Source organism: Mirounga leonina, unplaced genomic scaffold (genome assembly GCF_011800145.1).
Source record: "Mirounga leonina isolate KUSES-001 unplaced genomic scaffold, KU_Mleo_1.0 Mir_94, whole genome shotgun sequence".
In the NCBI taxonomy this organism is placed as follows: Eukaryota; Metazoa; Chordata; class Mammalia; order Carnivora; family Phocidae; genus Mirounga; species Mirounga leonina.
The window spans coordinates 1749048-1768414 of NW_023270855.1; the positions used below are offsets into that span (position 1 = coordinate 1749048).

At 53.3% G+C, this 19367-nt stretch overlaps 1 protein-coding gene across 1 annotated transcript in view; it reads right to left on the bottom strand.

Moving 5' to 3' along the window:
• Positions 1–19367, bottom strand: part of MGLL (monoglyceride lipase) — a 113841-nt gene that overhangs the window by 57846 nt on the left and 36628 nt on the right. The window contains exon 3 of the mRNA XM_034998285.1: positions 14833–14939. Within this exon, the coding sequence (XP_034854176.1) occupies positions 14833–14939 (107 nt within the window). The remainder of the gene's footprint in view (positions 1–14832; positions 14940–19367) is intronic.

Sequence of the window (19367 nt, forward strand, 5' to 3'; positions counted from 1 at the left end):
TTTACAGACGAGGACACTGAGGCTCCCTGGGCCCTACATGTGCTGTTCCTTGTCTCCTCTGTTGCATCTGCCACTCCCCTTCCTCTCCCTGCGTCCCGTCTCCGGATTGCTCCTCTCATGAGCCAGACACTCTCCTACCTCAGGACCTTTGTACCGGCTAGTCCTTCTTCCCCTCGAATACCCGTTTCTCCTCTTCCCCTCTCTCAGGTCTTTGTTCAATTGCCACTTTCCCAGTGGGACCAGCTTATTTCGAATGGCACCCAGCCCCCAGTGCACTGCCCTGCTCTACCCCTCTTTTGATTTTTCTCCCTGACACTTACCTCCAAGTCATAGACTCTCAAGTCATTCGTTTCTGCTTAGGGTCTCACAAGGGCAGGGATTTTTGTCTGTCTCGTTCACAGCTCTATTTCCCATGCTTAAGACCAAGCCTGGCCAGGGCAAGTGCTCTACAAATTATAGAGTGAACAAATAATCCGCGAGTGAGGCTTGGGGATGTGAAAGACATTGCAAATTGTCAATAGCAAGAAGTCTTCTGACCAAACTGAACCCCCACAGTCTGCCTGGCCTCCTTGCACAATTAAACCTACAGCCACACTTCTCTCTTCCGGAGCATTCCATTGTTAGCTCTGAAAGACAAAGTGTCAGTCTCTTTTCTTAACAATTCTGCTGCATGGAGGGAGGAGAATGGGGGAAGTGGCAATTTTCTTTTCTCTCCTGCTTTTCAAAAAAGGCCTTAAGAATCAGATAAATTTTGTGGGAAAACCAGGGAAAATATCATGTCAATGACAAGCTATTACTAGAGGGAAATGTCATCCTTGAAGATGTGAGTGTAAAAGTCGCTCCTTGCAGGTGAGGACAATTTGGGAGGCCCCGGGCAGCGATTTCAAACCACTCTCATCGTAACAAAGCAGCGTCCCTATTCTGTGGCTGCAGCAGCTGTAACACACAGGCCAGGCAGGTCTCAACGCTGTCTTTAGGCCACCATCTCTAACCTCTCCAGGCCCGTCCTCACCCCTCTCTTGGCCCCTGGACCACACACGCACCTGTGACAAAACCCAGCACTGTGCCTGACACGCAGCAGGTGTTCAGTGAAGCTCTGGGTAACGTGCCTGTGGGATGTCTGTGTCCACCGGTGGTCATTTGGACATCTGGACCATGGGCATGTTCCCACAACTATCTCACCTTTGCTCAGAGAGGCTTTTTTTAGTTCAAATAGACGGTGCCATTTTATTGAGATGTTTTGAGCGTAGGGAGCCTGATAACTTTAGGGGCTCTTGGTGGGTGGGTTAGCTGGGAGGAAGGGGGGCCTGCCCCACCTGCTGCCGAGCAGCCCAGAGCCCCATTCCCTCCCTGCACCCAGGGGCCTTGGAGTCTGTCCCTTTGGCCTTCAAATGAAGAGCTGCGGACAATTCCTCTCCTTTTTTGGTAAAAGAGAAAGTTTCCACTGAATAAACCCTCTAAGTGATTTTTCCAGTCTGATGACATCTGTACAATAATGCAAAAAGAAATAATTATTATTATGGTGCCTAAATGATCCAGCACTTCTCCCCAACTCCAGGAAAGGAGACAGCTGGCCCCTGCGTCTCACGTTCCCAGTCTTTGCTGGCAGCCCTGCCCTGCAGGCCTGGTTTTCGGCACTGAAGAAAGGAAGCCAGTGACGTGGTAGAGAGTGCCACCTTCCAGACGAGAGCAGAGCGGAGGGAAGGGACAGAACGACGTTGATGACATGCAGAGCTTGTGCTGGGTTCTTTGATTCAAGGTTTCTAGGGGAACTCTCTGGCTCATTACACAGATGGGAAAACTGAGGCTCAGAGAGGTCAACTGACCGCTCTCAGCCACACAACCAGAAACAGAGGGCCAGGCCCTGAGCCCAAGTCCCTCTGCCTCCATCCAGGGGAGTCCCATAACGGAACACCTGTGGCTGAGCTCAAGCTGAAACCAGGGAGCCAATCCCTGTGTGAGGCCCGCAGGGTGCACTCAGCGTGGCTGCCAATGTAGCAGCTGAGGCACGGGGGCGAAAGTGCTGGGTTTCTACTCCTGGCTTCAGCCCTTGCCGCTGTGTCAGTCCCTTGGCTGGGCTCAGGTGCCACCTCTGGGAGTCTGAGCATCTCTGAGCAGAGCTTTGGCAGAAGGTGCGCACTGGGGAGCTGGCACCGCGCCCCAACAGACTGCACGTCACAAGCTATTCCTAGAGCCACTCTGTGCTTCTGTCAGATGGTACAGACACCCCAGGGCCACCTGCAGGGGGCTGCACGACAAGCCAGGCTCCTCGGGGAGCACCAAGCTCCCCCTCTCCCCAGCACCAAGAGGGGGCCTCGCCGGTAGGACAGAGCCTGCTGCGTAGGCACCCTGCCCCAAAACAGTCTTCCAAAAGTGAAAATCCCAGCAAGGTGAAAGAGCACAGAGATTTGAATGGGCTTTGGCACGCACTGGATGTGTAGCCTTGGGCAAGTGACTCTGCATTTCTGAGCGTGCTTCCTCATCGGCTTGCGCTCCGCCTCGCCACATTGTTCCAAGGATTAACCGGGATGGTGATCCATGGAAAAATTACTAGCACAGAGATGACAGATTTTCCCAGGTGGTAAAGTGTTATTTGGTTTTCTTTAAATAGGACCCATCCTCTGGTCCAAATTCATACACACACGTATACAATGCTCCATCTGAACTGGGGCAAACCCAGAGAAACCACTGTTTCTATCAAAATGCTTTGAAATGCAGCAGGCACCCACAGAACAGCTATTGTATCCTGGCTCCCCAGAAGGACGCAGGGATCTGCAAGCCTCGGGTGGTGTTATCTGAGCACTTCCTGGGCCGAGGTGGGGGACGCTCGGTGAGGGAGGGAGCCATGGGGAGGCCAATGGCCAGACTGCCCTGCTTTCTAGAGCTCCGCAGGCAGACCAGCTTCTTCCCTGGGGCTGTCTTCTTAGAGCCTCTGCACGGGGGTTGCTGGCTTGGTTCAGGGCCGGGGTGAGATGCTATGAGTCAGGGGGTGCCCCTTCTCCAGCAGGCAGTGCCACGTGCTGCCCAACCCCTGCTTCCAGGTTTGGGGTAGAAGCCCGTGGAGCTGCAGGGGAAGCAACGGTTTGCACGCATGGCTCTGTGGACTGGCCTGGAGCACCAAGTGCACAGTCAGCCTCCATCCCTGGCACTTTCCACTGGGTCCATGGATTGTATCAGTCCCTCAGCTACAATAGCCCGGGACGGAGGTGCAGTTGGTCTCACTGTTTGCAGGTGAGGAAACCGAGGCCCAGAGAGGCCCACACACAGCCGGTCTGCGCCCGAGCCGGGCTTGGCTCCAGAGCTCAAGGCAGGGCCACTCAGGCCACCTTGGGTCTCTCATGTCCTACCCGCTCACTTCACAGGGCTGGCCTTCTGGGGGCCCAGCTCTCCAGGCTCAGAGCTGCCCCATCTTCACACACAGGGCTCCTCATTCTCAAATGTCCAGACAAGCATCGGACGTGCATGGCACCCACGGCTGCTTGCCAAGGAGATCCCAATGCGCCTCAGCATCACAGGCAAGGTTGGGGGCCCTGGGTTGGCTTTCATTTTTTTTCTTTTACCATTAATAGGAGAGAACTCAAGGCACCGACGACGAAGATTCATGGAGCTGTGAGCTGGAATCCTGCCCCCGGCCCTCCTGCTCCCGGCTTGGCCCATCGTCCATAGGCAAAGACAGAGACCACTCCACCAGCCTTGGAAGCAACTTGTGGAAATGACATTCAGCAAAAGCTATGAAAACCCTCAAGAAGGGTGTTGGAACAGTGCAGCTAGTTACGTATTTTTTCCAAGTTGGTAACATGCCTACTTAAAAACTGCCCCCAGAGGCTGATGAAGCCCCTCGCCTGCTGTCACGAGGACCGCTTCCACCCCTCGCTCCCTTGCCTGTGTTCTCCCGGCCTGCCCTGCCAGTTGGCAGCACGGCAGACGGTTATTTTTAGTTCTCGGTGGGCCAGCCGCTTCCTGGTCATGTGCTGTTTGAGCTCCCACTTCAGGAAGGCGCACAAGCCAGAGATGCCCCCTCCGCCAGGCAGCCCCTGCGGTCCCCTGAGGCCTCCGGTGTGGGCCCGACAGAGGCACTGGGCCTCTCCCAGGGACGCGTTCAAACGCAGCCAGCCCTGGCCCTACCTGTTTCCAAATTTCTGTGAGTAGTTCCTTTTTCTGGTCCATCTGCAGCCAGAGTTATTTTGAATGTTCATTTACAAAAGGGCAGTGGTGGCCATTTCCAAGCCTGGGAGATGCACAGGACCCGTTCCTGGGAAGGTGGAGTCCAGGCCCAAGCCTGCCATTTGCTGCCAGGACCTTGACCCCACACCTGCCCCCGTCCCCATCCCCCTGGAAGAGAAGAAGGGCCTTCCTTGCAGGTTCGCTGCAGCTTGCTGCTTTGTCAGTCACCAATAAGTGACTGTCATTATGATCATTATTTCAGCCTCGGTTAGGAGCATGCTGTAAGAATGGGCCTCCCTTGCTGACCTGCTCCCTGGGTCAGGTCCTGCTCTAAGTGCTTTTCAGATGGTAACTCACAGGGGCTCTGTAGCCAGGACCCATATCACTAGTTCCACCTCGAAGGTAAGGAACTGGAGGTCCCTGGGGGTCCGGTCCTTGGCCATGCCCTGCAGCTGGTGAGTGCCAGAGCTGGGATTTGAACCCAGGTGGTCACTCCAGGGTCACCCTGGGCAGCCACGTTAGGCCACTCCCCTCCACATGGCCTTGGTCTCACCACGTGCTTCAAGAGGCCGCATACCCCCCCCCCCCCCCCCCCCCCCCACCCCCCCCCCGCTCCCCCAGGGGGCCCCCCCCCCCCCCCCCCCCCCACTGATTAGGGACCTGTGTGTGTTTCACCCGACTGGAATGTCTATAGGAAAATACTCAGTATTTGCAGATGGGATTATTTTTATAATCCAAGGTAATTGTTACCTAGCCGGGGGCAGACCGTTTACATTTAGAAGGTGTCTGGTGCATGGCAGGGGGAGCTGGCCCCACCCTGAGGAGCCTCCTGCAGTGCACGTGCTGATGCGCCCTCGGCGCTCTGCTAGGCGTGCCCGCACGCGGACCGAGCCAGGGAACAGGTGTGCCAGGGAAGAACAGGCTCTAGAAGGCATGTCATCTCCCAACAGGCTCTTAAGGCACCAGTGGGGGTATCTGCTGGAGCACTGACTAAGGGTATTATAAAATGACTGCTAAAGGCATCAGTCCTCCTGACAGCCTGAAGCTACACTGGACACTAAAAAAGCCTGGCCAGCATCCAGTTGTCACGGGCTCTGCAAGCTCAAGGCCAGCTCTGACTCAGCTGCAATGGGAACCTTCAGGATGCGCCCAAGGCCTCCAGACACACCCAGGAGTGTGCCCTCTGCTTCCTGAGGGGCCTGCTGTGGCCAAGGCTGCCTGGGGTGTGGAATCTGCCTTGATCCAGGTGGGGACCTCCGCTATCCAAAGCACAGGGCTCTCCTGGACAAGTCCTGCTGCGGACCGGGTGCAGACCCTGGGGGGTGTTGATCTCCTCCTCTGCTCTAGGCTCTGCCACCATGACCCTACCTTCCACCGGGTCTCTTCGAGTTTCATTCCTTCCCGCTTCCACACTTCTATCCCTCCGATTGCTCCCCCATCCTGTAATCTCCCAGAGATGGAACTCTACTCCACGGGGGTAGGATGCTGTCCTCAGGGACCTGCTAAGCTCATTTATTTCACAAAACCATTACACCTCACTCCAGTAAGTGACCAGAATCTCAGCTGTGCTAGGGGAATAGGAAGAAAGAAAAGATAAGGTTCCAATGCTGGGGGAAATGCTGGAGGAACTAAGAGTCTAGCAGGGGAGGCAAATATATGAACAAATACCTAAAAATACCCAGTGGGAGAAGAGCTATCCTCAAGTGAGGGAAAGATGGCACGGGAGCGCTGAGGGCAAAGAAGGGAAGGAAAGCTGCAGGGAGACGTGAGCCGGGGCGGCAAGCTGGGCTCGGTGGGGACGGGCAGGTCAGCGACGGCCATGGGAGGTGGCCAGGTCCCCGGAGAAGCTGCAACCCAGGTGTGGACATGGCTGTTGGCCGGTGTCCGCACAAAGCTGTATGTTACCGGGGCCTTGAAATACCTTTGGCCACTGTGGGCAACACTGAGCTGCTCGAAGATGGTGATAGAAGTCCAGCAGCTAATCCATTTGACGGCAGCGAACCCCTGCCTCAGAGCCCTGGTCCCGGCCATCGGTGAGGTTCTTGGCAGCAGCATATTGCCCTCCTCTTGTGTGGCTGGACCGTCATCCCCCAAATCCTGCTCACACCCTGTCACCTGGTTCCCAGGCTTTGGCCACCGAGCTCGATGGTGGCTTCTCAGCCATGAACACCTTGGACAATGGAGGGAGTCCAGTGTGCCCTTCCTACCACATGCCTGGTGTTCTGCTTCCCCAGAGCTCAGTATTCCCATCTGTAAATTGGGAGGACATGCCTATGACTCGTGGTGCCAGCCTGTGACAGGGAAGCTCGCTCCCATGTGCTGCCCCTGCCTCTGCACCTTTGCCCGGGTGCCTGTTCTCCCGCCCCACCCCTGCCAGGGCCGTCCCGACACAGCGCAAGCCTCGGCCCTCGTGGGGCCTCTTCTGCAAGGACTGCGATGTCCTGCCCCTTCTTCTGCAGTCTCCCTCCCTCCCGGTATCTCAAGTGCCACCTGCCTCTCTTGGAGTTGGCAGGGTCCCGTGGCCCTACCCTGATGACCTGCGCCTCAAGCAAGGGCAGGGTCCGTCTGAGTTCTGGGTGTCCCATCCCCGAACAGGGCCTCCTGGGCAGCGCCCATGCTTGTTTGCTGAGGTGACCCTCACCTGGGCCAGCTGTCCTCCCTTCTCTGTCTTGATGCAGGAACCCCGCTCTGATGTGATAAGGGAGGAACTCGGGGAGAACACACTCTCCTTCGAGAACATCCACACAGCAGACTCCCTAGGCTCTGTAAAGCCTAAGGAAGAAGAGCAGGTGTGGCGCATTTGCGGGAGAGGGGCCAAGAACAGGGGCTCTGGGACTGCGGGCCTCTGTTACCTGGAGAACGGGCCTCCGGATGCCTAGGCTGTAGGTCTGCCGTGCAGAATAAGTGAGATGAAATGCCCGGGACAGTCTCGGCCCACAGTTAGCATCCATACGGTAACTAACAACTGGCCCTGTGTTGCGGGGAACAGGGCGGGTGGCGCTTGGGCTGCTCACAAGCTCTCCTCACCTATGATAACTGTACCTACCTCCAGGCGGTCAGGAGGGTCACACAGGCAGTGTTCCAAAAACCTTTTGTGTGGACAGTCAGGGGTACGATAACTATTAATAACTATTAATATTAAATAATTAATAAATATTAATATTGAATAATAAATATTGTCTCATACTGTGATGACTTCTAAATACCCCATGAGACAAGTCATGTGACATGACATCCACTTTTCAAATCAGAAAACGACACTCGGTAGTGAGAAGCTGCAATCACTGCCAAACTCAGGTTTTTCTACGACTATTAAATAGTCACCCCACCACAGCCAGGATCTATGGAGTCCTTAAGGTGAGCCAGGCACTCTTCATGGATGATCGCACTTAATCCTCCCACTCCCGATGCTAGGGGATAGGTAGAGACTTTGAGTCTTCTCTGCTGTAGATGAGAAAACAGAGATTCAGAGAGGTTAAGTAACTTGCCCAGTGTCACACAGCAAGTAAGTGGCTGAATGGACTCGAACCTGGGTCTTTCAGACACCGGGGTCTACATTTTTATTCTACTTCCAAATATAACCTATGTATACACTCTAATTATGTACATCTTTTCTCAGTTCCTGAACCACGACAAAGACCGTCCGTGGTGCTGAGAAGAATTTCCTTCCCTAGAATTATTCAGTCTTTTTTTTAAGCACAGCATCACATATAAGTAATTTCACTTTTTTTTCTCCTCCAAGTGACTCATTTGAACACTTCAGAAACTGTGCCTTCCAGAGACACAGAATGATGTCTGTTTTCTCCTTACCAGAAAACCTTAAATATTTCCATCTCTGGGGCCATGTGAATAATTTTGAAATGAATGAATACTCCCTTGGGGTAAATTCCTTTTGAAAGATAACCAGGTGGCAAATTATCAGGCCAACTCCAGCACTGAGACGAGAAAGGTGGCACTGACTTTCCGGAAGCATCCATTTGGCATTTCAAACTCCTGATTCAGGATTCAGACTACCAACTCGCCTGTAGGCCTCAAAAGGGCAACTGGGTTTTGTTGCTTCCACAAAGCAGAGTAAACAATGTGCCTGATTCACACTGATTCACATGGGCATAAGTCATTGCTCCCTGCGAATCTTCCCCAGCAATCACTTTCTACATTTCTGACAAAATGAAATCAGGGGCCTGGGTGGCTCAGTAGGTTAAGCGTCTGCCTTCAGCTCAGGTTGTGATCTTGGGGTCCTAGGATTGAGGCCTACATCGGGTTCCTTGCTCAACAGGTAGTCTGCTTCTCCCTTTAGCTCTGCCCCTCAACCCTCTCTCTCTCATATAAATAAAGTCTTAAAAAAAAAAAAGAAAATATTATATTTCCAATTTTAACTATATCTGCACTGTAGTTTAAAGGAAATTCTACATAAGAAATAACTGTGGTGAACCTGGCCCCCTTTCTCCTCGCAATCTGCCTGCTTGAATCAGAACATATGGGGGTAGGGCCCAGCCATCTGCGTTTCCACAAGCCTTCTGGGGACACCACTGTCCACTGGAGTTTGAGAACCCTGCTTCCTCTCATTCTATCCCACAACCACAATATAACCTTATTATTATTATCATGTCATTTTATAGATGAGCAAACTGAGGCCACGGAAGTTTGTGTTTTATTCTAGAAAGAAGCAAGTGACCAAATAAACTCATGTCAGATATTTCTATCCAAGATGGAAGGTTTGGGTGTGTTTACCTGTGAATGAAGGAGGAAGAGGAGGGGGAGAAGGAGGAAGGGAACTGCAAAGCCCTCTCAGGATACGGAGGGCGCCCGGTCCACCCTCCTACACCTGCCACCCCAGTGGTGAGTTCACGGTGGTCTGTCCTGGGAGCTGGGCCCCCTGAGCTCCTCAAGTATCAAAGCGCAACTCACTCCATTATTCTCACTTGCATATTTACTAAAGGCAAGAAAAGTTGACACATTTTTCAAACATTTCAAACAAAAATCTATTACTGTAACTGATGGCAACCAATTTTGAGAATAGGTCCAGCAAGGGACCTTGACTTAAACTGTCTCCTTGTATGGAAAATACACATATCTTTTCACCCCAAATTTCCTAAACACCCTTCATGGGACTGGGAAGAGTCCCCTCATGAACAGAATAGGGCCTAACTGCCGCCCTCAAACCTTCCCTCAGAACTTCCTCTTCTCACACACCCCAGCTGAGTTAGAAAAAATAAAACAAACCAACCCCCTTTAACACTTTCCCTCAAATATTTGCAGATAATTAATTCACTGTTAATCAGTTGAGAATGGTTCTTTGATACTTTGTAAATAGAAACAGAGTGGCTCTGGCCTCAGCAAATGTATTTTTTCAGCGGCCGTGTCTAGAGCCAGGAGGCTGCTCCCCGGGGAGGGCCCCCTTGCAGCAGATGCCCGCCAAGATGCCCACATTCCAGATGGGACCCTGGTCAGTCTCCCAGGCCTTCCACCTGCAGCGGTGCCTGCCAGTGGGACAGGGGAGCCCGCCCCAGCGCCTTGCCCCCTCTCTCCTGGTCACACCAGCCACTCAGCTTGCGTGGAAGGCAGAGGGGTTTCCAGTGAGTCACCACGAGCAGCTGGTGACCGAGGGACGGCATAAGCACGAGCCCCGGTTTTCTCTGCACTATATTTAGAATGGCACAGAAAATCCCATCCTCTGGTGTTTCCACCTGTTCAGACGTCCCAGAAGCTCCTTCACTTCTGTCTGCCCACACCTCTCCCTCGCTGGGCCCTATCCTGGGTCCAGTCTCCTGATGGCTCCCCAGTCTCCTGGTGGCCCTCCCTGCTTTCAACAGCCAGCCTGTCACTCCCTGTGTCAACTCTCTCATGATCCAAGTATCCAAAGGGACTCATCACAGAGCCCTGAGTTTCACAGGCTAGGAGGTGGCTCCTCCATTTCCCGGCCCCTGGTACCTGCTGCTAAACTTCAGGGTCCAGTGAGTCCTTGGGCTAGGATGTCTCCCTGAACACGACATAAGCCTGTCAGATTGTGCATCACCTTTTGCCCGTATGGTCTCCTCTGCCTGGAACTGCGGTTCTTAACCTTGGCTGCACATGAGAACCACCTGGGGTGATTTCAAAAGTCTCCATACCCCAGACACATCAAAGACCTAAGAAATCCAAGTCTCTCCGGAGAGAGGGCCCAGGCATCCGTATTTTTCAAGACTCCCCAAGGATTTCAATGGGCAGTCGAGGTCAGAGCCACTGCTCAATGATGGGTGCCTTTCTCCACACCTTTTCTTCTCTTGGCAGGCTCCTACTCATCCGACAAGACCCAGCCACCCTGCCAGTGCTTTGAGCATCAGGAAAGCCCGTGTACATCTGAGGCCCCGCCCCCTCCTCGGCACACCTGAGTTACAGGCCTCCTCTGTTCCGGCCTCCATCCACATCGCTTTCAAGCTTCACTGGACTGTTGTCCTAATCTTGGCCACCAGACTCCAAGTTCCAGTGGCCACTCTGCTGGGTGCTCTCCACGGGGATGAGACCCAACAGTGCCCTGCGGATGTGGATCCTCTTATGTGGGTGTTCTGCTGTGGATGTTTAAAACATTTCTGGTCTGGTGGGTTTGGGATCACAAACCCCTTCTTCCATTCAGCCAACACTGATGATGCCTCCCCTCTGCTCAGTCCTGGGCCCCACACAGCAGACGAAAAGGTTGTGGGGGAGAGCAAGGGGCTGACACGATGACTCAGTAAGACAGTCTCCTCCAAAGGAAGGAGTTACCACTCAGGATACTGATTACTATAATGAAGCTGAGCACGTAATAGGGGCCGCTTAATTTTTCTGGGGAAGACAGGTTGCTCTACCATCAGCACGTCAGTTTCTGTGCCCGTGAATCTGTCCTTGCATGGCACTTGACCCAGGCCTACTGCACAACTGGGAACGTTATCCACTACTTACCGATGCTGCTAATAATGACCTTTGCATCAAAACCTTATGAAAGAACAGAGGATGGATGAGATAGACAGGAGGTGCTGTTATATCCAGAAAACACAGACAGTAGAAATGGTTGGGAAATGCCCCTTTCCGTGGCAGATCTGGGGGTGTGGCGTGGCAGAGGGGCAGATGCCTACTGGCAACATCCTTTCTCCGCTTCCTTCTTACTGACAGAAGCCCGTTTTGTTGGTAGGCGGCAAATGCGCCAGGAACCCATGGGATTTCCCTGCCCTCCCCTGCAGCTAGGGGTGTGGCCGTGAGACGCAGTGCCGGCCCAGGAGATGTAGTTGGAATATGCTAGGGAGCTTTCCCGGTATGAGCCCAGCCCCCTCCTCCGTGTTGCGCCCCACATCTCCCTCCTGCTGAGAACTTTGTGAGGCTACTCGGGTCTGGCTTCTGTTGCATGCAAACCGCCCCTCACTGGGATGAGTGCTTCGGTGCAATGAGAACGGGCTCCCTTGGCAACAGAGCTTCAGAATCCTCACCTCTAAAACAGGGTCGTAGTGTTCATCGTTAAGAGGGGGTAGAATGTACCAGAAGTGCCACTGAACCAATGGCAGGAAGCATAGTTCCCATTTCTGGCGAGCTGTTCACGCCCATGCAGTCATCCTGTAAAATCCTAAAAAGGCAGAGTTCAGTGAGCTAACTGAGCACCCTCTGTGCTTGCCAGCCTATCGGGCACGCTGGGAAACACAGCCAGACTGCTACAACCACAGCATCTCAAGATCACTGCCTAAACAATGAAATATTAACGTAGTTGGACAACGAGACTGAAGCTGAAATCAAGTTAGCGGCTGATTTATAGAAACCCGCATTTCTATCAATTGTGTCGTAGAAACCAGCAGCGGTAGCTCTGTTCACTTTGTAAACATCTGCACATCTCTCTTCGCACCAGCCTTTCCGGGCCTTTCCGGGCCAGACAGAGGACCAGGCTCGCGGCAGCGACAGGGGCCCCAGAGTGCAGCACCCCTGGCTCCCGGCCTTGCCTCAGCTGCTCCTGCTCAGAGCCTTGGAGCTCCCCTTTTGGGTACCCAGCACAGCAGGCAGTCTGCATGGTGGCTGCAGGGGGCCTGGGAGAGGGCAGAGTGCGGGGGGAGACATTACCGTGCTCTGCTGGGCCCTCTCTGTGCATTAGGTCACAGCAATCCTGGCTGTGTGACAGCCCTGCCTTGCCCATTTGGTGGATGAGAAAACAGAGGCTGGAATGGTTCGGTACAGTGTCTGGGATCTCAGGTCTGGAGTCGCAGCCCAGTGGGCGCTTGGACCCAGGTGTGTTTGCACCTGAGCCCACTTGCTGTCTGGCATGAAGGTTCTAGCCGCACGCCTCTGACAGTGCCCAGGAGTGCAGGATGAAAATGTGCCTGAATACACGGGGGCGGGGGAGGGGGGGTTGTTGAGGCCACGCTGGCCCTGGAGAGGCCACAGGCTGTAGAACAGTCTCTCTCAGCTCTACATTTTTAATAATCCTTTGTGTACCTCCAACTGGCCAAGTAAATACCCAGCATTCTCCCCCTCTCTGCTCTATTTAAATTGAAAATCTATGTAGGAAAGAATGAAGACTGCATATGTCTCTGTATGTATTCATGCCTGGTATGGATACCAAATCATCCATATCTTGTCATCAAGAACCTGCAGTTCTGGGTTTGAATCCCTCCTTCTTCACATGTCTCAGCAAGAAGGAATAAAGCACAGATCACTAACCACCAGGATCCCCTTCTCCAGCCGGCACAAGACCCCACAATGACGGCCCACTCACGCGGCTTCTCCTACTAAGTAAGCCACCGTCACTTTCATCTGTAGACGACCACCAAAGTCACACACACATTCAACCGGATTCATTTCTTGGGTAAAACACCTCCCTCTGGTACTAGTTCCAATGAGTCGTGCGAAGAAGCCAATAAATCAAGGAACTTAGAACAGGTGAATATCAACAACCGCTTCTGAACTATCTTTAGAACATCACAGAAAGCTATGCCTCCATCCTAGATGTTATTTTGGAAACATCAAAAGGTGGGCTGTTTCTTTTCTCCTTTTCCTCCAACACGGAAGTCTTTTATTTATTATTTTTTAAGGATTTTATTTATTTATTTGAGAGAGAGAGAGAATGAGAGAGAGAGCACGAGAGGGGGGAAGGTCAGAGGGAGAAGCAGGGAGCCTGATGGTGGGACTCGATCCAGGGACTCCAGGATCATGACCTGAGCCGAAGGCAGTCGCCTAACCAACTGAGCTACCCAGGCGCCCAACAAGGAAGTCTTTTAAACTCGTTTTTCAAAGTCCTGCAGTTAGACAAAATAAATAGGGCACAACAGTTGTGGCCCACAGGTGTGGCCAAGGGGCGCTCATAAGAAGGTAACAGACTCCAAGACTCATACCTCCTTGAGATTCTGGGTAAAGGTGTTCGGTGTTTGCAAAGTATGATTATCCTTTTCTTCCAGCATGTCCCTAGGTTGTTCAATTTGAAGAGGGAGGGGATGATTGCAACAAACATTAACAGAAACAAAGACAACAGGAAGAGAAGCATTTCCGTCTTGGGCCTTTATGTGCTTCGCAAAGTGCCAAAGCTCATAATGACACAGTCCCCATAGTGAAAATCGGGATAGTCCTCAAATATTACATCTCAAACAGCCTCACAAATATTACAAGAACCATTTGCAAAGCACTAAAGAACATTACAACCATAATAAGAAAGAATTTAGTCAATATTCCCAGTTATGAAGATGTTTGCACATATCTGGCTTAAAAAGGGCTCTTGGTAAATCCACATTTCCACTTCTTTATATACAAAATGCCCCAGCCCAGCAAGCTTCTCTTCCCCTGCTCCTCGCATTCTCTCCCTTTCAGGGATTCCCAGGCCCTGTCACTGGTCCCCTCTCCCTCTTTTCAGCAATGCCACTTAATTATCTATTTTCAAACCACATAAAATAGCAGCCACATTGCTGGATCTGAGCCAAGACAATAGATTTCTACATGGAAGCTGTGGAGAAATCACCACATTCAGTCACAGGGAACACTTCATTCTTAAAGACTGTTAGGCAAGGGAAGATCTAAATTGGGAGCCTTCCGAACCATGAAGAATGTCACAAAAATGATGAAGGGATGACATACGGGCTTAGGCAATAAACATTGCATTTTGACAGTTATTGTGGATTTTATTAAAGGACAAAGAATCGGCCCGGGGACGTGTGTGTGTGTGTGTTGTTTGGGGTTTTCTTGTGACCGATATGGACTTTGAGATTTTTCCTATTCTCCTGGTTTGAAATGCTTTGTAAGTGTCTTGTGGTGAAAGGGGTTGAACTGTACTTGCACTGACTACTCCACATCCATCTGAAGTCCCTTGGGAGAAAACCGGGGCCCGTTTTGTGCAGAAAGCGGTTTATAAATGCAAGAGAGGATTCCTTGGCCTGGGGCAAGTTCTTGTATAAACAGATTCTGGCTTTGGTTTTTTTTCAGTAGAGATTTCTAATCAGCCTACATTCAATCCCAGACCCAACAGAAACTGCTGGTCAGACATATTTTTTTGTTTACCTAACTACATATTATTTTTTTTACTCAGAAACATCCCATGGAGAATGTCTTTTCCCAGTGTCACTGCAGGAATCACAGGAGAATAACAGAGGAGGAGGGATGAGGGAGGTGGGGTGATAGAAAGGGGGGTCCCCCAAACTGTCGGGCGCCGGCCGGCAGCGTGGGCCCTGTCGCCTGGGGGGTACTCACCATGGTCGTGGGCGAACACCAGCAGCCCCAGCCCCACCAGCATCTGAGCCAGCTCGTCATAGCGGCCACAGTGCTCCCCGGCTCCATGGGACACAAAGATGAGGGCCCTGCAGGGGGGGAGAGGGAGCTGGGTTAGGAAGGCGGCAGAGCACCAAGCACGGCCTGAGCAATACAGAGTTTTCAGGACACCAGCAACGAGTGGAAGACCAAATCGCGGTGAACCAGCTCTCAGCCCCCCAGGACACGCCATGGTCGTGGCCATAGTGGTTGCCTCCGGGACAGGGAGTGGACCCTAGAGCTCTGGCCGAGGTAGCCAGGAGAAAGCGACTTCAGCTTCCCGCCAGGTGTGAACTGCAGAGGCTGTGGGCCTCAAGGGGCTCCAGCCTTGGGGCCAAAACAGAGGAGTCAACCCAAAGGAGAGACCATATCAGGAAGGGACAGCAAGTCCTAAAGGGGGTGCTGGAGCCCTGAATCCAGCCCGACCTGAAGCCCGCGCTCTCCCCCCGCCCCCACCCCCACCCACCCCCCACCCCCCACCTTCGGTTGGGCTGTTTTCTGTCACTGGTGATGACAAGAATCCTAACTGACATCCAGCTCTTTCCATTTGTGTGTGGGGGGGCATGGTTTACTTCTCCGGGTTGCTGGGACTCGCCTCACCTGTGCACCTGGTATTCTCTCTCGTCCCCCTTTCTCCGGCTGGCAAACTCCTCCCCTTCCTTCAAGGCCCAGCCCAAAGGTTCCCTCCTCTGAGGAGGATTTTAGAGCCTCCAGCAGGCTCCGCTAAGTCTCCCCCCTCCTCTGGGCTTCTGTAATCCCTCTGTTGACGCAGGGGCGGCCGCGGTTTTCTGCCTACTGCCACCTCCAGTTACAACCTTCTCGAGGACATGCAAAGACTTCGCCTTTGCCTTTTCTTTAGTAGCTAGCAGGGTTTTGAGCTCATGGTGGAGACTCTGAATGAAGGAAGGTTGTGAGGTTTTACAAGAAACAGCTATCTTTTGCACCTTGGATCTGTGCAGGAGAAGCCCCAGGATTCTGAAGCAGAGCTTGGCTGGGCACTCAGTCACTCCAGACAACCTCCAATGTGGCAGGGCGACTCTGGGACCCCAACAGTAGCACCACCATGTTATGGCTTGCCCCAGCTTCTGCACTAGCCAGAGTCAGCCTGCCCGTGGTGGGGGTTAATGAAAGAGCATTTAAATTCTCAAACAGACAGTTGTCAAGACTCCTAGTCTTGGCATAAGACCCACAGGATGCTAGATTCCCCTTCGGGCAAAGAGTGAATGCTGTGAGCAACACCCATCCAATTTCTGCCAATAATGAGAGGAAGGAGGAGGGGTGGAAGAGGGAGGAGGGTGAGGAGGGAGGAGGGGGAGAAGGGGAGCACCACAGCTGCCGTTTTCCTGAGTATTCACGACACATCACTTCGTCTGTTAATTCCATATACAAGATTTCTAACCCTATCGTCATCTTAGGCTTTGTTTTCTTTACAGCTGAGAATGAAAATCAGAGAAGTTAAGTTTATGGCCTAAGTCGCACAGCAAATTGGTAACATATAGGTCTGAGCATGTCATTGCCGGCTTTAGGGCCTCCAGCGGGCCACCAGTGGGCTCAGAATATAAGACAACCTGACCCTTGCCTGCCTTGCCACTCCTTGTTGCCACCACCACCCCCCCCGCCCCCAGCTTACCTCCCGCCATGCTCGGGCAGCACCTGATTCTTCCTCTCTCAGGGCCTTTGGCCTTGCCAACCCTCTCTCTCTGAATGCTCTCCCCCGATCTCCCATGGCTGCTGGTCATGCCCTGGTCTCAGGACAGACATCACCTCAAAGAGGCCTCTCCTCCATCCCCCCTAGGGTGGCCTCCCCCACTTGGGCCCTTCTGACCCGCACTGGCCCCTCACCACACAGCACACTTGAGCATCACCAGCACTGGTTTGTAACTGCTCACGACAGGATGCCATCGTCTTGCCATTCACTTGTTTGCTTGGTTCCTGGCTCTCTCCTCCTCTCGTCCACCTTACTCCTGGCAGAACCCTGGTGCCGTATCTCAGCCTGGTGGTACTCAACAAGGACGGGTAAATATGTATGACGGGAGTGAACACCTCATTCAAAAGCCTGTGTTCTTTCTACCACTCCTCTCTGCCAGGCTGTGAAGGGGCAGAACTGTGCCAGTTGGTTTTGCCATGCTTACGCATTTTATTCTTTGAGCAGCGCACAAAATACCAGCATTAACCTCATCTGCCTTTGGTATCTGTTCTCTCTACCCTTTCCTGAAAAATATAAGAGACACATTTCACACCCTCTTCGCTGCTTCCTGGAATGCCCAGCCACCTGCTCTAGATCAAACATCAATCCGGGCAGATTCCACTTGCGCAAACCTGACACTTCTGGGGTTGGCTGATGGGTTTTTCTCTCAGCTACTGAGGATTATGCCAGAACCTCTAAATAGTCAACTCCCATCTGCAAAAGGGGCAGGGTTTCCAGAAAGGATGGCACAAGCACTTTAACATCCTTTGGGAATGCGGCAGCTGCTGCATTAATCCAGCCCACAACTAATGTAGATGAACCAGCGCTCCAGCCGGCCAGGCTGCAGTCAGCCTCTGGCTGCCGTCGGGACTCGCCCGGCGGAGGGCCTGCAGGGTCTCACTCCGCGCCCAAAGGAGTGGCGTAAGGCCGGTATGCCCGGACTTGCTTGTTAATAGGATCTACCCCCGAGACACGATGTGGAAAAATACTGGGCCTCTGACTCTACAGAAATGTCTTCCAATCCAGTGGTTCTCAACTTTGCCTACAACTTGCAATCTCCTGGAGAGCTTTCAGCAATGCTAAGGCTGGGTCCGACCCACCCCCAGAAGAACCTCTGGGTTTAACTGGTCAGGGGTGGGAAAAGCTCTCCAGGGGTTCTAATGCGCAGAGGAGGTGGAGAAGCTCCTGCTTCTCACAGCGTGGGGCTTGGGCTACCGTACTGCTCAGATGCCACGTGGAACTCACCAGTGGCAAGAATGTAGCCATTTTGGCCTGGAGACTCACAGCCACTTCGGAGCCGCTCATCTCCCCAGGGAACATGCTGGGCAAACCACAGCTTCTATCTGTAGGATGCAGACGCTTCCAGAGCTTGCTGCTGCCTTGCCTTTGGAAACAAAGCCGGCTGGCTTGGCTGCCCCCGCGGCAGGTAGCTGAGGCTTCTGTGGGCCCTCTCCCCTACGCCCCCCTCCCCCGAGCCAGACCAGCCATCTCAGCAGACGCATGGTCTTAAGCTGCCCCGGTGGTAAGTGCGGCTCTCCTTAGTTTGTGCCTTTGGCTCGTGCCCGGGCCCCAGTTCTGATAAATCAGTCTCTCCTCCCCCTCCCCCTGGCCCAGAGTCTTTGTTTTGTAGAATCTGTCTGGCAAAGTGAACGTCAAATCACGTTACTCCTCTGCCTTAAACCCTTCAGAGACTTCTCCCCACAAGAGAACAAAGCTATTGCCTCTGTGATAACATCCTCCCCTCCCCCCTCCCCTCTGCCTGTAGCCTCCTTTCCAATGCTCAGGTGCACTGTTAAACGTTCCCCAAGTGGGGTGCGGGGCGGGGGGAGGGTCCTGATTTGCAGTGTTTACCAATCTCCACAGTGTAAATGCTCTCTCACGGCCGGCTTCAGGCTAGCGGGCTGTCACTGAACACGGACCTGGAGGGCGTGCACACCCCGGCAAGCCCCGGTGAGCCCATTCCCACCTGGGAGCCGCTGCCTCTGCTGAGGCGTCTACCGGGGACCCCGCCCTCCAATCTGCACGTGGTGGTGGCTCTGTCACGTGGATCTCAGGCCCTTTGTGGGCACTGCAGTGGAAAGAGGCCCTTGAGCACGTGTCGCTGTCCCAAACTACTTCTCCACTACCACGTTTCCTTCTGCTTCCCCTAACTAGAATGTGTTCCATGAAGGCAACACTGTCACCTACTGCTATATCCTCAGCCGGCGAAAATGCTGGCGCACAGTAGGAGCTTAGTAAGGATTTGTTGGCTGACTGGATGACCCCCCAGGGCTTGGATCCCTCCACCCACCCCACCCTGCAGCCCCCCGGGTTTGGAGTTCACACCCAGGGGCAGGCACATCGGGAAGTCAGGCTGGCATGGGTTTTCCATGGCTTGGTCCCACTCACTTGTCGGGACACCCCTGCTCCCACTCCCCGCACACCTGCTGTAGGTGTGACACCCACTGTTTGCTCCCCAGTCACCAGTGGCCCACTTCTAGGTCCCACCCCTCCCAGCACCAGGGGCACATCTGGCCACACCCCAAGCTGTGTGCATTTAGGCCCTGGCTCTCCTGGAGAAGGGGAACCCCCTGCCTGGGGCTGTCTGATGGAGCTCCCTCCTTCACCACTGGATGCTGACCTCCACTTGCAACTTCCCCTTTGGGGTTTCACAAGATGTTGTGATTCTTGTTTCGGCTCTGAAAACATACAGCACCAAGGAACCGAGATGTGGTTAAATAAGCACCCCAGTTGCTAGGAGGCTGGGAATAGAGCAGGCAGAAGCCAGGATGACTGGGTTTGACTGCGGGCG